The sequence below is a fragment of the Mesoplodon mirus genome (genome assembly GCF_964341445.2).
Source record: "Mesoplodon mirus genome assembly, chromosome: 2".
NCBI lineage: Eukaryota > Metazoa > Chordata > Mammalia > Artiodactyla > Ziphiidae > Mesoplodon > Mesoplodon mirus.
The window spans coordinates 33,806,043-33,828,676 of NC_138977.1; the positions used below are offsets into that span (position 1 = coordinate 33,806,043).

Consider the following 22,634-nt stretch of genomic DNA (forward strand, 5'->3'; position numbering starts at 1 on the left):
TGGCTTCTGAACACGGATTTGCAGGTGTGTGTCTGGACACCCCAAGGGGCATGTTGAGAGAGCAAGTTCTTTCCCATTAAACCCAAAACCACAACTACAATGTTTTAAGGCCTTCTCATCTCTGACTAACTGAAAACAGGGAGGGTCCGAAGAAACTTTCCTGTTCACAGCGAACACAAACAATGTGTCTCCTGTGTTTCAGTATCTTTTACACAAAAGTCAACATAAGGACACAGGCACTTACAAGATACAAGTTCAGAACTTGAGGAGACCTTAGAGGCTGTTAACTGCAGTCCTTCCCACTCGCAGACGGCGGAACAGAAATCCAGATTCTCGTGACTTGGCCCAAACCCCAAAGCTCCTGAGGGACAGAGCTCGCTCAGCAGCTGAGGCCACGTGATCACTCCACACACTCTGGTCACCTCCTCAACTGAAAGGCAGAGAAGCCCCCTCCATCCATGGAGGCCCCGCAATGGCTGTGATGCTTCGAGAACATTTCCACGCTCCGTCCTCTGAGTTCAAGTCCCACACCTGTTGATCTGAGAGTTACCACACATGCTCCATTTTGGTCCGGTCGGAGGGTCACCCTTCCTCTTCACCTCGCACCAGCATCAATACATGCTGCAAAACTGGCTTGGCTGTCTACAGTTTCTGAAACATTTCCCCAGGCTCTTTTTCACGATTTTCTCATCACCTTTTGCACTTTCTCAAGAAGCTATCTTTAGTCCTTTTTTAATTCTCTAAACATATTTTCTAAATAGCCTGACTTACTCATTACCCTGTCTTTGCCACTTAATTGAAAGTTAAGTATGTTTCCAGCCTTAATCTAACTAGCCAATGTAGGTCACAATTTATCTAACTTTACGCTCCTAGTAAGTTAATTTTATGCTGGAATTAAAAGACAGGACTACTGGCTTGGAGTCATCTGGTATAAACATGGATGGGATACAGATATATTAAGTCCTTATTATATGGTTCACTCAGTCTTTTCCCTTTATTTTCCCTGGATCCTTTTGTACGTGCAGCACAAATACACATATGTAAGCAACACACAACTGGAGAAGAAATCATTTTCAAAAAGTTTTCCTATGTATTTCCCTTTTCTATCTTATTATTTTGTATGAGCCGTCCTATTCGTTTTTACTATTTTTGTCCAATTATTTTCCTTTTCTTTTTTATCACTTTCATTATTTTATTATTTAATGTTTACCTTTTTTGGAAAGGAAGAATCTCACTACACATAGAAATGCATGAAATTCACTAAGCTCATTTGAAAATGACAAGAGATTGGACATGAAGTCATGAGCAAAAGGGCACGCATGGAGGAAGTACAGCGAGGTGAACGGGGTGGGGGGAATGCAGGAAGCTGTGGGAAAGGCAGGAAAGGGTGGTGCTAGAGATACTACAAAATTAAAGTTGGCATCAGTGGCCAATGACTAGGTCTGAGGAGCGGGATGACTCAGGTTCTGTCTGGAAGGATGTTGGGCCATTAATAGAAAGAGGCCCCAGAAGCCAGTTTGAGAAAGGGATGGTCAGCTGTGTTTTGTACACATGGATCTTGAATTCTTAGCGAGACATCTAGGTAGAGATGCACCTGAAAATTGAAGTCTTTAATTAAGGAGTGTAAAACAGATTAGAGATATGAATCTGTGGTCCTCTAGATAGAGGAAGCCATTTAAATCAGGACTTTAAGTCAAACTGTTCAATGTCAAAGGGCCGCAAGAGAGAGAAGATGGCCAAATGGATGACTCTGGGGAATATTCGTACTTAAGAATTGAAGAAGGATGTTATGACTCAGATGCAGAAGCAGAGATCAGGAAAGTGTGCTGAGAATGAAAAAGAAGAGGACACACGTTCAAACAGAGGGGTTTGTTGGGAGACCGAAGAGGGTCGGGGGTGTGGTGGTCAGCCAGGCCTGCTGTAACTCAGCACCACAAACTGGGTAACTGGGTGCCCGCGACAACCTTAACACGTCTTCTCAGGTTCTTCAGGCTGGAAGTCAATGGCAGGGTGTTAGCATGGATGAGTTTTGGTGAAAGCTGGCTTTGTGGCTTGCAGATGCCTACCTTGTCACATGGAGGGGGGCAAGAGAGGAGAGAGAGAGAGAGAGAGAGAGAGACGCAAAAGTTCTCAGGTATCTCTTCTTAAAAGGGCACTTAATCCCATCATGAGGTCCTGTAACAGGGAAGAACAAATATGACTCCGCGTTGGAGATGCTTCTTTTACTTTAACCTTTGTGTTCTGTTGCTTTTTGCTACAAGTTAATCACTATAATCAAGTTGCCTATAAGCTTAAATTATCCATAATGGCCCATCTCTGGGAACCCGGCCTCCCAGGTCATGAGCATGAAGCTAAAATACCTTTGTTCAGCTCACAGGAAACACCCTGACCAGGCCCACCTGTGAACGTCTGCAGGAAGGAAGAAATTCGTACATCCCCTCTGGAGTCTGGGCGGAACCGGAAATATCTGCTACAACTTATTACCTTTTTAATTGTACTTTACCTCCTCACCTCCCTCTCCTTGTTCTATAAAAGAAACTAGCATCCAAACCTGGTTAAGATGCTTCTTCGGGACCCTAGTCCACCATCTTCTCGGTCTGCCGGCTTTGCGAATAAAGTCCCTATTGCCTGCGTCAACACTGCGTCTTTCGATATATCGTCCTGCTGTGTGGCAAGCGGAGCGAGCTTGGACTCGGCAACACTCCCACCCGCACCTAAACCTAATACTAGCCAATAAACATCTCCTTATGTTCAGTAATATTAGTCGTGAGACAAAAAACCATTAGAATGTCTAAAATTTAGAAGTCTGACAATGCCAAGACTTGATGATGATGCGGAATAACGGGAATTTTTCGTAAACTGCTGGTGGGAAAGTAAAAAGGAGCAAACTACTTCGGAAAGCAGTTTGGTGGTTTCTTAAAAGGTTGAACACACCCTATCATACCACCCAGCTATTCCATTTCTAGGTATTTACTCATGAGAAAGGTAAATACATATACAAACAAAGACTTGAACACAGACATTCATGAAGCAGGTTTACTTGTAACAATCAAAAACTGGAAACAATTGAAATGTCTTCGATCACGTGAATGAATGAAAAAGATGTTGTATAGCCATATGTGAAAAGGACTATTATCCAGCAGAAACATGAAAGAAAGAAGGTAAGTCTCAAAATCATTATCTGAGTGATGGGACTGCACATACAAGGGTCCACACTGTAATAGTACTTTGTATAAAACCAAGACACTGCAAGCAAACCCGGACTTACGGACAGCAGATCAACGATTGCCTGGAGACAGAGGAGGGGTGCTGACTGGAAAAGGACACAAGAAATTGTTTAGGGGTGACGGAAACGACTTCTACCTTGATTGTGGTGACGGGTTAAAGGTGTATACACCTGTCAAATCTTACCCAATTGTATATTTTTTGTATTTGAGGTTTATTGTAAGTGTCATACCTTAGCCAGGTCATTAAAAAAAACAAACAAACAAAAAAAAACCCCAACTCAGTGGAGGACTAAAAGAACCTAAATGAACTAAATTCCAAAATAAATAAATAAGAAGCCATGGAAGAGATGAGACCTGGGCTATTTTCATCTCAGATCAAGTGGTGGAAGGTGGCAGAATCTCCCACAGGCCGGGGTCAAGAGTGGCTGGTTAAATGTCTATCAGACTTTTAGCTGCTGGAGGAGAGATTAGATCACCAAGGACCCCGAAGCTAAGATGGGCTGGTCCTCCACACTCACAGCCTAATATGTGTATGTGGTACATGACACACAGACCTGATAGATGACATGAGAAGAGGAAGAAAAAAGTGACCCACGGTCAAGAGAAAACTGTCGCCAGAAAGAGACCAAGAAATGGCCCAGATGTTGTTACCAGACAGGAACTTTAAAACACCCGTGATAAATATATTAAAGAATCCAGTGGCCTAGTTGAATAGCAGGCATAAATAGGGAGTTTCCATTAAGAAACAGAACATAAAGAAAAAGAAGCAATCGAAAATGTTAAAAATGAAAAATCACAACAAGGGAAATAAAGAGTTCCAGTTAACATTAGAGGAAAGGATCAGTGAACATGCAGTCAGGTTAACAGAAATAACCCCAACAAAAATAAAGAGTGATAAAATAGAAAAGCATCTGAAATCTGTAGAACAATATCTAAAGGTCTAACATACATGTATCTAGAGTCCAGGGAAAAAAAGAGAGGAAATGGAAGCAGAAAAACATTGGAACAAATAATGTCTGGGAATATTCCATATTTGATGATAGCATCAAACACAGATCCAAGAAGTTCATTTAACCCCACACATGATAAATACAAAGAAAACTACACCTAGGCATAATGTTATCAAACCTCTGAAATTCAAAGATAAAAAGAAAACTTTTAAAAAACATCCAGAGGTGAAAAAAAGAAATATAATAAAGAGGGAGTAAATGACTTTTACTTACTTTTCACCAGAATAGAGAATAGCAGATAATGCAAAAAAATGTATGGGCTGAAAGAAGAAAAAAACCCTCTTTACCTTAAATTATAAATCCAACAAAATATTCTTCGAGTTAATATGAAAAAAAAGAAGTTTCCTAAACATTACAGTCATAACTTTGGTGGAGAATTTAAAGATACTTTAATTTAACTGAATTTCTATCATTTGTATTAAATGTATTAATTTTTTTCTGGTTTTATGTGTTTTATTTGGAAGTTCATAGATCATCAAAACCTAACTCTAAAGCTCATAATGCTATAGAGTCTAATCTATTTTAAAAACAAATGCTACTGATTATATGTAAAATCATATACAAACCAACAGAAAAACTTATATGTAAGCCATTAAGGTGGTAAAGCATAGTTTTTTTTAATTAATTTATTTATTTTTATTAATTTATTTTTGCTGCATTGGGTCTTCACTGCTGCACGCCGGCTTTCTCTAGTTGTGGCAAGCGAGGGCTACTCTTCGTTGTGGTGCGTGGGCTTCTCATTGCAGTGGTTTCTCTTGTTGCGGAGCACAGGCTCTAGGCTAATGGGCTTCAGTAGTTGTGGCACGTGGGCTCAGTAGTTGTGGCTTGTGGGCTCTAGAGCGCAGGCTCAATAGTTGTGGCTTGCAGGCTCTAGAGTTCAGGCTTAGCATCTGTGGCTCAAGGGCTTAGTTGCTCCGCGGCATGTGGGATCTTCCTGGACCAGCGCTTGAACCCGTGTCCCCAGCATTGGCAGGCAGATTCTTAACCACTGAGCCACCAAGGAAGTCCTAAAGCATAGTTTTTAGAGGATGGACCCTGCCTGGCTAAAAAGACTGGTTCCACCACTAATTCAGTGTATGACATTTAGGCAAATTAGTTTTCTACTCTTGACTTTGTTTCCTCATCTTAAATTAAATGATAAGGGTAGAACACTCTGAAGGGTTTCAAGAAAGGTAATTGCGTTTTAACAATGCTTGGAATATAGTATGTACTTAATGAATGTTGACTATTATGACCTGAAATTAGGTTTACATTAGCCCCTTGATGCTACTTTGTTCAAGGCTTGGTTAACAAAGCAGTAGTTGTCAAAGGGCTCCAAGTTCTGCACACCCTGGGGTGCCCTGAGAGCCTCTCCTAGAAGGTGCAAGGTCAGAACTGCTTTCATAACAGCACTGGGATACCATGTGTCCTTTCCATTGTCATTCTCTCTCAAGTACACAGTGCAGCTTTCTGGAAGTTAACATGACATCTACAAGGTCATCATTTTGCAGCTAATGAAATGCATGCCCCTGTACATTTTTCTACCATAGTAGGTTTAGGGTATGAATGTGTATATTCAGGTATTAACTCCATTTGTTCTCCGAACTTCTACTGTGCTCCTTCTACCTTTCATTCGTTATACTTGCTCTGATCTCTGTAACCTCATTATTGTCCAAAAAATCATTATTTTGAAATTCCCAAGTTCTTCTTACATCTACATGTAAACACAAGAAGTAACTACACTTTGGGGTTTTGTCTTGCAATGATATTAAATTATATTAGCTTTTCCAAATTTAAAATTTTTATTTTAACAGTTATTATTTTAGAATTCAATAATACTTATTCGAATGTAAAGAAAAATTTATTTATACTTTTCCTCTACTTAAAGACAGATTTTTTTTGCTTAGAAAGAGGGAACTGGAAAATGTCCTCAATCCACAGCTGCACCATGTACATCTGCCATGGTAGCCGGACAGCTTCCCAGTACTGATGAGATCAGTGGTGATGTTAATTAATGTGATTATTTTGATACTGTATAATATAAAATGTAAAGTTTGTCAACATTTGGAAGACCTGCAAAACAAGGGGAACCAGTATTTTCCAGTGACCATGGTGTTCCAAATTCATGAAGGAATAAAGGCTCCATTCACAGAACAATGGATTTTCATGGTTTCAGAACCCATGTGGCAAGTAACCTTTATGAAATGATCACTTCTCAAATTTTGAATTTTTTATACCAAAAGAATATGTACAGTTGTCTTAAAACATATTAAACCCCTCCTCCCTTTTCAACTATGCATCAGTGTAGGGCTGGGTTTTTTCATACTTCCACTACAGCAACCTGAATGTGTTAAATATAGAAAACATATTCCTTTTCACTTCAAACGATTGTATATTGACTGTGGGTTCTTTTACCAAATGCATAGTTACTGCTCACAGATATTAAACTTTAAGTTTCAACCTCACTAACCGTGTGGACACACCACCACTTTACCTTCACATCACACTACTCTCCATCCGGCAACGCATGCTTCTCTCCAATGCCGGACAAGACCATAGCTTTCTCCTTTAAAGGTGATATTCTGCTCTGGACTCCATCACAAATGCTTTCTTTAAGACCCTTCTTTCTAATTATTCTACCTATGTAAAATCTTTCATCTTTCTGTCTACCTGAATTCCTGAATTTACCCATCCATCCAACCATTCGTTTATTCATTTGTTCATCATCCTGCAAATTATTTATTAAGCACCTATTACTACATTCTAAGGGATAAGGTTTCATGAATTAAAAACAAAAACAAACAAATACAAAGAAGCCAACATTAAACCCTAAAGGAGGGTCTCATGTAGGGGCTGGTGGGTGAACAGGATAAAAACACACAAATTCAGTGAAGTGTGAACTACCATGACATGTTGTGATGGGGACACAGAAAATCTGCATCAAACGCTGACACGGTACATTGGTAAGTGCTTTCTCAAATGAATGACTCTTAAGCTGAGCCTTGTTGAATGAGTAAGAAATAACAAGGCATAACAAACAAGAAAAGGTATTCCAAGGAGCAGAAAAGTATGCGCAAAAGAGAAAGAGAAAACAAGAAAAAGTTTGGTGACAAACTGCAGCTATGACAACATGGCTGTGACACAATATTCTAGCAGGAGGGTGACTGAGACATGGGAGCAGAGTTAGAGGTGAAGTGCGGCCGTCAGATCACCCAGTGGAAGCTGTGAGCACTGCGCCGTTTCTACACCACTTTACACGGCGTGTGACACGCAGCATGCAGCACCACTTCTCGGTACTCAAGCAGTGACCAACGTTTATTTGTCAAAGACAGCTAATGCAGGCAACCACAGCCAAACACCATTTCACTGTGCGTAAAACAGACTGACGGCACACAGCTCCCAACATCCACTGTGCACTGAAACAGAGCCAGTATTAAGACAGGAATAACTAAACAGATTTTACTCCAGTTGGATTTAGACGGATGATCAAGGCTGGTGAGCAAAAATGTTCTAACCATCCCCAGTTAAGGGGATGGTTCTTCATCAGCGACAAAGAAGACTACCAGGGAAGAAAACATGTGAACAAAGAGCTCTTCCCAGGGCTTCCCCGGGTCTCCTCCTCGCTGCTTAAGCGCCCTGCTGCCCAAGGCACCCGACTCATCTGCCTTTCTTAAGCCCCACATGCGACGTCTACCACTTTCCTTTTTCTCTTGACTTTGAAAGACTATATTCAAGAAACCATGGTCTTGAGTGATGGCAGAAGGCAACATAATAAAAGTGACTTCTGTTCTTGGACAAACAAGCTTGTGCTGCTTTTCTAGGTAAAACAGTTCCCTGTGGCCTCCAGAGATACACTCCACAGGACCGCATCAATCCAAATGAGCTGGCCACAGGGCAGGGCCAATGGGAGAGAAACCTTTGTGGGATGTGGCCTCACGATACCTGTGATACACAACCTTCTTGCTCCTGGCCGAGCCAGCAGGTGAGTTGCAGGTGACAACCCAGCCTAAGTCAGGATAAACTCTTAGAGCTTCAGAGGGAGCGGGGAAAGAGGAGGACCAGAAGACAGCAACTTCACTTAGGACAGCCTGCTATGCAACAGGCTCTGTCAAGAAACATCACAGCTCTCACACACACCACCAGGGGAACACTTTTCAGCATAAGATGACACAACAAGAGCTTAAGAATATTACTCTAAACCGTCCCCACAGAAAAGATCCACATATAGAGGCTGTGGCATATTGTTACTTGGAGTAGAGACGAACAAAGAAGAATGTGAGTCATTAGTCATTAGTGACTGCAAATATTTTAAGACATTGAAAAATGAAATTTTACCCCGAGTTTTCACTGGGAGGATTGCCTGTTGCTAAGCACATTTGGAAACGTACAGTGTTGATCCAGGGTAAGAATCTCTTGCCTCAAATCTTGACCTATCAAGTCTCGACTATGTGACTGTGTTTATCCAAGTATCTTCCACATTACATTTGTAATCCTCTAAATTCCGAATTAACCCATACTGATTCAGTTTTATATTCACCAATACACAAATTAAAAGTTCATATTGTACTAGTGAAATGTTGAAATTATTTGTCCTGTGTTTAATTAAGTTAATCCTATGAGCCATGTATCATTTAACTACTTGTAATAGAGGATATCTGAAGCTGCAAAATGAATGAGAAGCGCTAGCAATTTCAGTGCATTCATATAAAATTAGACTAGTAACATAACCAGACTCCTCTAATAAAAATACACATTATTAAAGTTCTAGGGTTTGTCAACCTCATGAATGGAAACACCTGATGCAATGTGAGGACTCAAACAATCTCCCTAAGTCTAGAGATGCATCTAAAACTCTGAAGGGTTGGAATTGACTATGAAGGTCTACTGAAAAGTAATGCACATGCCACACATCCTTTCCCCAAAACTCTGAACAACAAAATGGTTCCGCAAAACCTAACAAAGAAAGGTTCAGTGGACATCCTGGTCTAGTTGTAACCTAACCCCTTTTAACCTTAACTCTTTTTGTCGGTATTTCCTAGCACTGACTGCTCTGACATGCCCATTTCACATCACACATTCTGACCAAACGCTCATGATCCCTGGAGTACTTTTATTACGTGTCTGTGAACAGAATGGGAACTAAACTGAAATTGCATCTCCTCCCATTGGGGAGAACAGTCAATTCAGCAAGTGATTACAGCGGAGGATAAGATGGAGAAAGACAAGTACCATATGACATCGCTTAGAGGGGAATCTAGAAAAGTGATAGAAATGAGCTTGTCTACAAAACAGAAACAGACGCACAGACACAGAGAGCAAACTTATGGTTACCAAAGGGGAAATGGGGGAGGGATAAATTAGGAGTTTGGGATTCACAGATACACACTACTGTATATAAAACAGACAATCAACAAGGACCACTGTATAGCACAGGGAACTCTACTCAATATCTTTTAATAACATGTAATGGAAAAGAATCTCAGAAAGAATATATATATATATATATATATATATATATATATATGCATATATATATATAAGTGAATCATTTTGCTGGACACCTGAAACTAACATGACACTGTAAGTCAACTATACTTCAATAAAAAAAATTATAGCCAAGGATAAATAATAGCACAGGGGATGAACAGGGAGGTCCAAGGAAACAAAACAATGCCCTCGATTCAGACCTGGAAGAGCAGGGCAAGTTTCTAGGAAGTAGAGCCTAGTTTGAGATGTAAAGGTTGAGTAGGCACGGGCCCCTCAAAGACCCAGCAAGGGGCCAGGGAATCCAGAAGAGGAGGGGAGGTCACAGTGTTTCCCACAAAGGGATGCTGCAGAGTATGGGGTGAGAAGTGGCATTGCCGGTTCTCCATCCATAGGTTTGTCTCACACACACTCACACACACACACACACACACTCACACATACACTGACCTCACACTCACACACCCTCACACACACTCATACACTCACACAACTCACACACTCACCTTCACACACACCCTCATACACACACACAGACTCACACACTCCTTCACACACCCCTCACACTCACACACACGCACTGACAACCCCACACACCCTCATACTCACACACTCTCCTACGCACACTCACACCCTCATACACTCACACATACACTGACCTCATACTCTCACACACACTCACCTTCACATACACCCTCATACACACACCCTCACACACACACATACACTCACACCCTCACACAGACACACTCACACACACCCTCACACTCACACACAGGCACTGACAACCTCACACACCCTCACACACACACTCACACTCCGCTCTTCCCACTCTTTAAATCCCACAGGTCCTGCAAAGTCCAGCATCCTCATCCTGTTGTTGAATCTCTGCTCAGCGCCAGACCTTCCCTAGAAAGCCTTCTTCAGCATTACCCTCCTGTGGGACTCTGGCTTTTCAAGTTCTTGAGAAGTTTCTAAAACTGCAGCACAAATATTAAGCTCCTGGTAAAGTGCTGACATGTGTAATTCCAAGGCTGTTTCTGGGTGGTTATCTCCACACACAGACTTTAAGCCCCTTCAGGCAGGAATGTCATAAACTTTGCATCTTCCTCAGTAACACGCATAATCCATAATAACACTTCATCCTGAGAGGTACAAAAAAGTGACTAACCTCTGAAAAGTGTGTCATAAAACATAACATAAGCTGAAGCTTTCAAAGACTACAAATTCAAAAAAAATTCTTGTTATTATTGCCAGGCACAGTGGTGCTAACAGCGTTTATTAGCTATAGGAAGAGCACACTAACTGCTGGGGGTGAAGAAATTCAGACGAAGGTGACTGACTGCACCAGCATAACTACCCGATTCCGGTTTGCTTCCATCTCAGTTCCTCGAGAAAATATCATTATACTGGCAAAAGCAAGATAAAAATCAAGTAATAAGTTTAAGGCCCAAGCCATAGTATGATGTTCAATATTCTAAATGAGTTTAAATCCATTAATTTGGAAAAATTTCATCACAAAGTACTGAAAGCACGTGTGGATGTGATAAGGGAACAGATACAATCATCTTTTAAAATGTTATGTGAAGGGAGGGGTGACAGGGAGCAAAGAAGCCAGCCACGGTCTCAATTTTCAAAACAAAGAAGGTAGATTCCAACTTTAGCCTTGAGAGCTTGACACTGATTCCAGGCACGCCTCCCACGAGATTCTTAACATTACCATCTGTAAGCGCCCAAAATGTGCAGTGTTGTTACCTACCAGCTAGGGAGAGGTCAAAGGAACCCATCATTACAAAGGAGCCCAGGGCTATTTCCTTTTGTTTTTACAGGGTTACTTCATAGCTATTTTGCAGAAAGTGGAAATGCAGTCCAGCAAGGAACCTGACTGCGTCTGTCACAGAATGCATGCGCCCCGCCCACATGAAGGAATGTAAACGCTGAGGAAGGAGAATCACTTGACTATAACGCTGCCCCAATGGCCTTATAAAGACCACTAATTCATGGGCTCCTGCAAAGCAAGGGAAGGCGTCTAGGACCAAACGTCCTGCCCGTTCTCCACTCTGCATAGTTATTGGATGAAGATATTAACTGCATCCTGATCACATCTGCTCATGTCTCTAAATGGGGAAGAATAGCTAATCTGTATCATGGAATCAGCATCCAAAAATATCCTGACCTTCTGGAACAACAGGCTAATGAAAGGTAAAGGTTAAATTTAATTGCAATAAGTATTTTTTTAAGTCCCAAATCTAGTAGCCAAATGTACAAATTGAGGAAAAGAAGTATACTTGCAGAGAAGTATGCAAAAAGAGGCCTAATTAGACAGTGCAGTATGGATGCCAAAAATATAGAAGGGGAGAGGACAAATTTGACTTTAGGATGATTTACCATGTGGTACCCAGAGGAGATAGCCAGACAAGTCCACTGATGTTAGTCCGTTCCTGTCTGCCCAGCTCTCAGGACCACACTTTCAGAAAAACAGGAATTCATCCGAAGGAGAAATTCCTTGATGATAATGGGATTCTCGACCTATGCCAATTAAGGACAAGTCGAAGGAAATGAATATTACCGTAGAGATCATAGACATATTATATCTCTGTTATGTAGAAAAGGTTTCTGTATAAGTATTCTAAGAGGTAAAAATTGGCATATGAATATTACAGAGGCAAATAGTACAGTTCACTATAAGGAAAGAGTTCTTAGGCTCAGAGCAGGTCAAATAAAGGAATGCCTCCCGCGTTCAAGATGAATCTTGATCGATAGCTCACCTAAACTGATCTTCATATTCTCCTTGAATTTCAAGATGAATCTTGATCAATAGCTCGCCTAAATTGATCTTCATATTCTCCTTGAATTTGGAAATAAGATCATCTGCTAAAAGTGAAAAAATAAAGATAATTTGAACTGGAGAACCTGGAGGACTCTGGAACATGTCTTATGGGGAATTTGATAGGAATTATCCAGGAAAGAATAGAATAACTTCCAAGCAATGTTAACCATCCCTGAAGCTGAAGGTGGAGTGAATCAGGTGCTGGTAGGGCTAGTGGCAAGAGATTAAGGAATGGAGCACAGCTGACATGGCTGTTCAACATCAGTGCGCTGAGCAAAGAGGAAAACCGGAGAAGATCGGGACTGGCCAAGGAGCAGTCACAGGACAGGAGGGTGTGCGCGGTGCCGAGTGAGGGGCTTACTGGAAGGACAGGAGGTGGGGTCAGAAAGAGAATATGGAAGGCTCAGCTTTTTCAGCTGGGCAGCCCTGAGTGATGGGAAGGTCCGGAGGGCGGGGGGTGAACACCAGTGGATTCCCAAAGCGAAGCAGCGCGGGCTGAGGTCCTGTGGATCCAGCGCGTAGATGCTGAATGAACTTCTGAGCAATGACAGCTGATCAAAGTGTAGGAAGCAGATCCTCTGTTAGCGTAGATTCCCAAGGGAAGTGGAATATTCAGGAAGTCAATAAGCACTGGTCACAGGGAGAGGGTAACACCCGTGAACGGTGTAAATTTAGAAAGACCAAGGGTAGCTGGGCAATGGTGAAAGAATTAACAGTTAGAAGCAGCTCTGAACAGCCTGCAGGCCCCATGGGAGAAAAGCACAGGCATGTGTGTAGGACCAAGACCACAACAGTCCATGTAGCCTCCTTGAAAAACAGATACTACTCCTGAGATGGTACTGTCGAACAGAATACCTACAGCATCAAGGCATCAAAAAACTTAAATCAATAATTAGGAAGACACCCACTATGTGCCAGGTACTGCGAATCCAAGGATGAATATCCTGAGGGATATCTGAGTTTGGTAGCAATACAGACATCTGAACAGGTGTTTCTTTTTCAACTTAAGTATGTTGATTTACAATGTTGTGTTAGCTTCAGGTGTACAGCAAAGTGATTCATATATATATATATATATATACACACACAAACACACGCGTGCGCACACACACACACACACACACACACACATATATATATATATATATACCTTTTCAGATTCTTTTCCCTTATAGGTTATTACAAGATATTCCCTGTGCTATAAAGTAGGTCCTTGATGATGATCTGCTTTATATACAGCAGTGTGTATCTGTTAATCCCAAACTCCTAATTTATCCCTCCCCGTCCCTTTCCCCTTGGTAACCATAAGTTTGTTTTCTATGTCTGTGAGTCTGTTTCTGTTTTGTAAATAAGTTCATTTGTATCTTTTTTTTCCCAATTCCACATGCAAGTGATACCGTATGATATTTGTCTTTCTCTGGCTTCCCTGTCTGAACTGGTATTTTTATTTATATTTTTAATTAATTTATTTTTTTGGCCACACTGCATGGCATTAGTATTTTGGTTCCCTGACCAGGGATCAAACCCATGCCCCTTGCATTGGGAGTGTGGAGTCTTAACCACCGGACCACCAGGGAAGTCCCTAAAAAGGTATTTTTAATGTAAGGTAGCAGAGTGAAAGGGGACACATAGTCATGTCAGACCTGGAAAAACTTCAGGATTAAGAAGCTTTCCTGGGGGTGCCTTTCCTGGGGTGTTCACTCCCAAAGCCACTGTCTTCTGTTGGCTTCTTGCTAATTCCTACTGTGGTGACAAGGAAGAAGTGGTACCCGAGTGAATTAACTTAAGCTGCCTTTGATTTTCTGAAAGGGAGAGTTTATTTTTAATAAAAAGATTATTAACGGCCAGAAAGGATTCCAGGCAAGCAACTACACGCAGTTGATAATCACATTTCTGTGGCTGGGCCTGGGGGAGGGAGGATCATGGCCCAAAGCCCCTCAGGGTTCATAAGGCAGTCACTCTTCTACTGCTGCTGGGCGGGGACTGGCCTAAAGATCCCCACTCATGGCAAATAATTCTGTTCAGACCCTGTAAGCCTGAAGGCTGCAGGAAGAACAAGCCTGTGGGCCTGCACTCAGGGGAGCAAGAAATAGATGAACTAGGTCAGACACTTCCAAACTGTTTGAGAGAAACAAAAGAAGCAAATGTGAGTCAGGATAGCCACAAAATCACTCCAATGCCGAATGAGTCAACTCATCTATGAGCGGCTAAGTTGGTTCATCTAAAGACCTAAAACTTGCCAAAAGATTTTCTTGTATTAAGATGGAGAGCCCCAACCAAAACTGCTGCACAGGTACCTAACGAATATTTATTTACTGAAAACATCTAGATGGCCCAGAGACTAAAAACCAGTGAAATTATTGATATTTTAGAAAGAAAAGCAACTGTTTCTACAAATATGCAGAAAAGTAATCAACTGTAATGTTTCAGAAGAGTTGCTTGGGTAAATATTTATAATTAAGTGGTATAAAAATCAATGATAGGGCCTCCCTGGTGGCGCAGTGGTTGAGAGTCCGCCTGCCGATGCAGGGGATACGGGTTCGTGCCCCGGTCTGGGAGGATCCCATATGCCGCGGAGCGGCTGGGCCCGTGAGCCATGGCCGCTGAGCCTGCGCATCCGGAGCCTGCGCGTCCGGAGCCTGTGCTCCGCAACGGGAGAGGCCACAGCAGTGAGAGGCCCGCATACCGCAAAAAAAAAAGAAAAAAAAAAAAAAAAAAAATCAATGATACAAAAGTTATATATCCTAGCAAATAAAAGGAAAGCTAAGCAACTTCCTGGAAAATCTAACATTCATAATGGAAATAACAATTTGAGTTACCACTTACTTCTTTAGTCTTTAGTCCAATATTAATTTTAAAAGTTTTTTTTAAAATAATGCTTTAACACAAGAACATTTTATAAACCATAGTTATATGAGATTTGAGGACCAAACCTTGGGAAGCTACGTCTCCTTCTACATTCTCAAGAATGACAAAAAAATGACAAAATAGTATCTTGGACATGTTATTTTATACCCAGATACCTAGTAGGGGGACTTAAAGGGGCTTTGTATAGTCATACACTATGAAACACCACACCAAGCATAAGTACTTTCTACTTGTGTTGGGTCTCAAAGAGAGAAAAATAAAATTCTTATTTTCTGTCATACATTAGAAAAAAGATCCTACAGAACAAGAAAAAACAGAATACCCATCTATTCATTACAAATTTCTATTCAATAAACTTCAGCTACTTAAGTTTCCTCGCTGATACATTTAAAAACATACAAGTGGGTCTGTTTTATATGAGATGTTTAATTACTGTACCGATAATTATTCTAGAATTTTTCCTACTACTTTATGTCTACAGGCTTGATGTAAAGAGCCTACTGTTTTGACGTGAAAAGTATAGCTTATTTATTTTAACTCCGTGCTTCTTATTTTTCTGTTGGGTCATAGATCCCTTTAGATATCTGAGGACTCTGGATTATCTCCCTAAAAATGCAGAGACTCAAACGTTTAAATACAATTTCAGGATCCCCGGAAGCAATTCACAGACCGAGCTGTGTAATAACTGAACAGAGAGCACAGACTACACCGGCAAACTTCACCAAAAGCATAACACTGCCAACACGGCTTTTTGACAAATTAAGATTTGCTTCGAAATTTTAGACATCATATTTCTGTTAATTGCTGTTATTATTGATTTTTGTCACTCTTCATAATATAGTACCTGAAATGACAACTCCCAAAGAAAACAAAACAACACAGCCGTTTCAGGAAAAGCAACAGATTAGTTCCACACTAGGAACCAAGGTATAAAAATCTACATCCATCACTGAAGGCTCTAACGCTTATCGACGTGTCATCAGAGGGTCAGCGATATTCCTCCCAAGAGCAGTTCTGGTTAGGAGGTAAGCATTTGATGAAATCACTATCACAGGACTGACCCTGGTATGTAAATCAAGCTCTAATTTAAAACTGTATATATATGACCTGTTCTACTTAAAATTCCAGGGGGTTTCAGTGTGTTGGAAACCAAGACGCCCCAGTCACAATTAAGCGACACGTTCAACCTTCTGGCTTACTTCAGAAGATACACACTGTTCACCAAGTGCAAAATGAAGGCGCAACCCTGGGAAACGAGGGAGCAAAGGAAAGACGCACGGAATGCATAACCTGAAATCACATGACCACTCGCAGCGGAGCGTCCACACAAGTGCCACCGCGAGGCTGCTCGGCCCACCCAGGACAGGCTGCGGGCACCGGCCCGACGTCCACCGCTCCCCAGGCCGCCGCGGTCACAGTGGGCATCGGATCCCCAAGCAGTAATTAACACGCGCGCGCACACACACACACGCACAGACACGCGCGCGCACACACAGACACGCGCGCGCACAGGCACACACGCACGCGCACACGCACGCAGACACACGCACACTCCCCGGCGGAGCCCGGCAGCCCCCCTGGAAGTTCGCGGCGGCCCCTCTGAGCGATCCCGGGGTCGCAGCCGCCCGGCCCCCAGGAGCGCGAACCGCTCACGAGCAGCGCGGCCGGACGAGGCTGCGGTGACGCCCGCGCGGCCTCACTCCCCGCGGGCCCTCCGCCCTCGGCCGCCGCGGGGCCCCGGGGCGCGGAGCTGCCCCCGGCGTGGGAACCGGGCCCGACCCCGGGAGCACAGGAGGGCTTCCGGGGGGGCACGCGAGGGCCCGGACGGGGGGCCGCGGAGAGGGCCGCCCCCCGGGAACCGAGGCCGGCGAGGGCGCGCGGCGACCACTTACTCGGGGGCGTCCCGACCTCGGGCTGCGTTTCCGGCTCGCCGGCAGCTCCGGGGCGCGCCTCGCAGATCCGCGCCGCCCGCGCAGGAGGAGAGTGGGCGGCGGGCGGCAGAGGAGGGCCCGGCGGCGGCACCTGCCGGTCCCTGCACCGGTGTCCCCACCGCCGGCGGCGGCCGCGCTTCTTCCCGGCTGCCGCTCAACAGGCGGGGCGGGCGCGGCGCGCAGCAAACCCGGTTCCCGCGCGGCGCCCACGCTCAGTCAGCCCCGGCCCCGGGCTGCAGCTCTCTCTCTCCCTCTCTCCCTCCCTCTCTCCTCCCCCCGCTCTCAGCCCCAAGGATCCCTCGCAGCGCCTCTCCCTGCGGTCTTTTCGGAACCCCTCCCCTTCCCTGCACCAAAAGACTGAGAAAAAGCAGCGGCTGAAACGCACCATGGTGAGGTTACGCCGGGCCCCGGTCCGCTCGCGGCGCGCCCTCCCCGCAAGTGTCGGTCGCCTGGGGGGCGGGGGGCTCCCACGGCGGCTCCCTGCTTTCTGCGTGGACTCTAGCAGCCAAACTGTAGGGAAACTGCACCGAAATCTGCTCCTGGAAAGCCAGTCGGGGCTGAGTGTCACCCACTGCGACCATACTAGGGCAGGGGGACTGAGTACTCCAGCCGCCCAGTCGCCTTCCCAGCAGTTCCTGTGTGGAGATGGAGACCAGGGAACAGGGACAAAGGAAGAGAAAGGAGAAGGAGGGAGGGAACGCAAGGAAAATTTGGCCGACTTAAAAAACAATGTTTTCCACTATGCACTGGGCCGGAAAAACCTCAGTTCTCCGTAGTTAGAAACTCCAGCATTTCTGCTGGGAAATTGATGTCTCTGCATGGATGGTTTTCAGGTTTTCATGCCCTGGTTCTCAGGTTAAAGCCAATCTGCTCATTTGCAAATGCAGTTCTATGGCTGCAGAGCATTTACATCTTTCCAGTAAGGTCCTGATTCTGCTTGGTTCGGTACATTTCGTTCTGTTTGTTGGATGTGCGGTGTGTGTGTGTGTGAGTGTGTGTGTGTGTGTGTATGTGTGTATTCCAGAACAGAAAAATAAGTTCTTATATAAGTGTTTTGAGTCACCTTTCCGACCTCAGAAAATCTCATTATGCTGTTTCATTTTGAATTCATAATTAGTCATGATAATTATGCGATCTTTCTTCAAACCCAGGAACTCTGAGATACATTGTTCGTGGTTACCTCCAATTCGTATATTTCTCCCCAGTTACCCACATAATCTCTCTATTTTAGACTCATCTCGCAGCCTTGACAACTATGCTGTCTTCAAGGCAAACATCAGTCAGAATAAACAGACATTTAAATAAGAAAAAAGACATTTAAATAAGAAAAAGGGCGTTTAACTAAAATTTGCCTTAGTATCCGGCAACTGGTCCAGATCTGCCATCTCTGAAACCATCTGTTTCTCTACACCCGATGCATGATAATCTCTTAGGTCAAAAGGGCTTTTGTCTTCAGAGAATTTAAGTCCTAAGAGGAAACAAATAAGAAGTACCCGGTATCGCATAGTTGAAAGAGGATTTCATAGTATTTTAAGAAAGATAAAGCTAATGATTTGAAAGCTCAGAGGAAGCACAGATACCGTCTGACTGGAGACTATTTCATATCAGGATAGCAGTAGAGTCAGGCCTTAAAGCACAGATCATATCTGGGAAAAGATAAAATAGAGGAAGTTTTTGTCTTCTGTGTTTTTCAGGCAGAGGCAAACTTGTGAGCAAAGGCTTGGAGGTGGGAAGGCAGGACCCTGATGTTCAAAAAGGGAGTGGTGATCACAGGGGTCAGAAAGGCCATCAATATCAAGTCTGCAAATAACAGACGCTTGAGGGGGTGTAGAGAGAAGGGGACACTCCTCCACTGTTGGTGGGAATATAAACTGGTGCAGCCACTGTGGAGAACAGTATGGAGGTTCCTTAAAAAAGTAAAAATATTGATAGAACTACCATATGATCCAGCAATTCCACTCCTGAGCATATATCCGGAGTGAACTATAATTCGAAAAGATACATGCTCCCCTATGTTTGTAGCAGCACTATTTATAATAGCCAAGACATGGAAGCAACTTAAATGTCCATCAACGGATGAATGAATAATGAAGATGTGGTGCACGTACACAGCGGAATACTACTCAGCCATCAAAAAGAATTAAGTAATGGCATTTGCAGCAACAGTGGATGGACCTAGAGATTATCATACTAAGAGTAAGTCAGAAAGAAAAAGACAGATACCATGTGATATCACATGTGATATGGAATCTAAAATATGACACAAATGAACTTATCTATGAAAGAGAAACAGACTCATAGACATAGAGAACAGACTTGTGGCTGCCAAGGGGGAGGAGAGTGGGAGAGGGATGAATTGGGAGTTTGGGGTTAGCAGATGTAAACTATTATATACAGGATGGATAAACAACAAGGTCCTACTGTACAGCACAGGGAACTATATTCAATATCCTGTGATAAACCATCATGGAAAAGAATATAAGAAAGAATGTATATGTATATACATAACTGAATCACTTTTCTTTATAGCAGAAATTCACACAATATTGTAAACCAACTATACTTCAATAAAATAAATTTAAAAAGGAGTCTTTTGCAAAGTACACCCAAAAAAAGTATAAGCAGATGAGGTAGAAAGGTAAGTTGAGTCCAGATGGCCTCATCTGCCCGCCTTCTAGTTGTCATGCATTGCAGCCTCATATAAAACCTGTTTTTTTGTTTTTTGTTTTTCTGTACTGTCATGACTCTTGTCAACATACCCTTCGCCCTGGATCATGACTTGCTAGACGCATTCATTCTTGCCTTTACCAGCCTCAAATTCTAAGGCACACAGACTCCTTGGTAAGCAGTACATTTAACCTCAGTACTTTCCCCCAGGACCTACCCAGTTTCACCAAGGGTAGCTCTCAGGTAGAGAGTGTCCTGTGCAGGCAACTCCTCAGAGACATAGTGAGTTCAGTTCCGGGCCACCAAAATAAAGCACATATCACAAAAAAGCGAGTCACACAAATTTTTTGTTCCTAGTGCATATAAAAGTTACGTTTACACTACACTGTTGTCTATGAAGTATGCAATAGCATTATGTCTATAAAACAATTTATCTGCCTTGACTAAAAAAATACTTTGTTGCTAAAAAATCCTAACCATCAATTAGCCTTCAGCGAGTCTTAGTAGTAAGTCAAAGATTACTGATCACAGGTCACCATAACGAAATACAATAATAATGAAAACGTTTGAAATATTGTGAGAATTACCAAAATGTGACACAGAGGCATGAAGTGAGCAAATGCTGTGGGAAAAATGGCACAGATAGACTTACTCGATGCAGGATTGTCACAAACCTTCAATTTGTAAAAAAAAAAACGCGATAAAGGGAAGTACTAAAAGGAGGTCTGCCTGTGGTCCTCCCCTGTTCTCTATAGGGTGTGTGGGAAAAGCAACCAGCCTGGGGTACAGGAACCACCAAAGCGTGATTGTGAGAGACATTCTCTAATCTGGATGATTGATATGCCCTGAAAAATTACTAAGAGTTCCTTGATGTTGGGAAGTAATCTTTCCAGCCTAAGTGCTTAGTGATGAACGTGGATCACAGTAGAGGGATTTGGTAAAATCATTGAATGGATAAATGAACACCTGAATATTTCATTATCTTTGAGATCTGTTCTGTCTTACAGATGATGTGTAGGTTAAAACCTACTTGCCTCGCGCTTCCCTAGTGGCGCAGTGGTTGAGAGTCCGCCTGCCGATGCAGGGGACATGGGTTCGTGCCCCGGTCCGCAAAGATCCCACATGCCGCGGAGCAGCTGGGCCTGTGAGCCATGGCCGCTGAGCCTGCGTGTCCGGAGACTGTGCTCCGCAACGGGAGAGGCCCCGACGGTGAGAGGCCCGCGTACCGCAAAAAAAATAAATAAATAAAACTACTTGCCTCCACTTTGTTGAGAATAGGAAAGTTGTCATGACAACTTCATCAAAATGTTAACAAGGACAAGTATTCAGTTTAAAGTGACTTTCTGTAACTTTGTCTCTCAGGCAGAAAAGCTCAAGTTTTTCTTCTCAAGGTGCTTTGTTTTTCCTGTATGCACAATTGGCAACAGCACACAAACATTCATCATTCAGCTGTGTATTCTTTTCACATTTGCCGATGACAATGGCAATCAGAGGTGCGATCTAACTCCTTGCTACTCAGAGTGTGGCCTGTGTATCTGCAGCAACAGCATGACCTGTGATCTTGTCAGAAATACAGGCCTCAGGCCTCACCCCAAACCTACCGAATCAGAACTTGATTTAACAAAATCCTGGTTAACTCGTATGCATATTACAGTTTTGGAACCACTGGTCTGCAGTCGGCTCATTAAGCATGCTCCACCTGGAAATGGGTTTTATGAATCTGTTTAATTTTTAGAGCAAGGTTCTTTCTTTTTTTCTGGGATGTTATTACCATATCAGTTCAAATCAACTAATGGGACTAATGGATTCATTCTTTTGGCTTCTTGGCCTAGTTCATAAACAAAAAAACACAAGTTCACAAACCAAGGGAATTTAGAAAAGGGAGAGGGTGGGAGGGAAGAAATGTGAGGAAATTGTACGCTAGTGTACATGTACTTTTTAAAAATATGTCAGAGGTAGAACTTCTTTTTACCTATTAGCAAACAAACAATTGCCCATACTGTTTATCACATCAAGGTAACTTGTCAAACTTCATTATCTTTGTTTTTCTCTTTATTATTATTTTTTCCTCCTTAAGGTCATTTACATTCAATTTGTTTGAACCGCACCTAGTTAGATGTCTTTTGCCCTGGTAACCTGTGACCAATCACTGGGACCACATTAGCATTCCACGTCTCTTTTGGAATGTGAGGTTTTAATTAAGGAAAGCAGAACATAGGAGGTCGGAGTCCCTAAATTTCTGGTCCTGATATACACTTTCACAAAGCAACGTGGGCTTTAAGAGATTCCAGTGGGGACGGAAATAGAGTTCATTATATTTTCTCAAAACAGATGGTGTTTGTCAGCGTTCAGTAGGGTGGTTGTTAGAATAATGCCCTCACGCCCTCCACCCCGGCCCCAAGATGCCATGTCCCAATCCCTGAAACCTGTGAATAGCTTATGTTTCGTGGCACATGGCGAGCGGCAGTTAAGGTTGCACACAGAATTAGGACTGTAACCGATGGACCTTGAGGTGGGAAGATTACCCCATATTACCTGTGTGGGCGCAACCACAGGGTCCTTATAAATGAAAGATGAAGGCAAGAAAGTCCGGGTCCGAGACAGAGAGAGTCACAGGGATGCAGTGTAAGGAAGACTT

General features: G+C 43.0%; 2 protein-coding genes across 5 annotated transcripts in view; one reads left to right on the forward strand and one right to left on the reverse strand.

The window, feature by feature from the left end:
• Positions 1 to 18,001, reverse strand: part of GUCY1A1 (guanylate cyclase 1 soluble subunit alpha 1) — a 59,991-nt gene extending 41,990 nt beyond the window's left edge. Inside the window, exon 1 of one of the 4 annotated variants that reach the window (XM_082644996.1) lies at positions 17,715 to 18,001. The gene's annotated coding sequence lies outside the window, so the exon portion shown is untranslated. Of the gene's footprint in view, positions 1 to 12,468; positions 12,540 to 16,688; positions 16,917 to 17,290; positions 17,538 to 17,714 lie in introns of those variants that run through there. The other 3 variants (XM_082644995.1, XM_082644998.1, XM_082644997.1) reach the window with 3 other exon arrangements.
• On the forward strand, positions 16,699 to 21,513 carry LOC309815685 (uncharacterized protein; the record flags this gene model as incomplete). Its single annotated transcript, XM_082642618.1, has 3 exons — positions 16,699 to 16,815; positions 17,020 to 17,718; positions 21,004 to 21,513. 3 exons carry the CDS (start codon positions 16,699 to 16,701, stop codon positions 21,043 to 21,045), a joined length of 858 nt encoding a protein of 285 aa, XP_082498744.1. The 3' UTR covers positions 21,046 to 21,513.
• Positions 21,514 to 22,634: the final 1,121 nt, after the last annotated feature.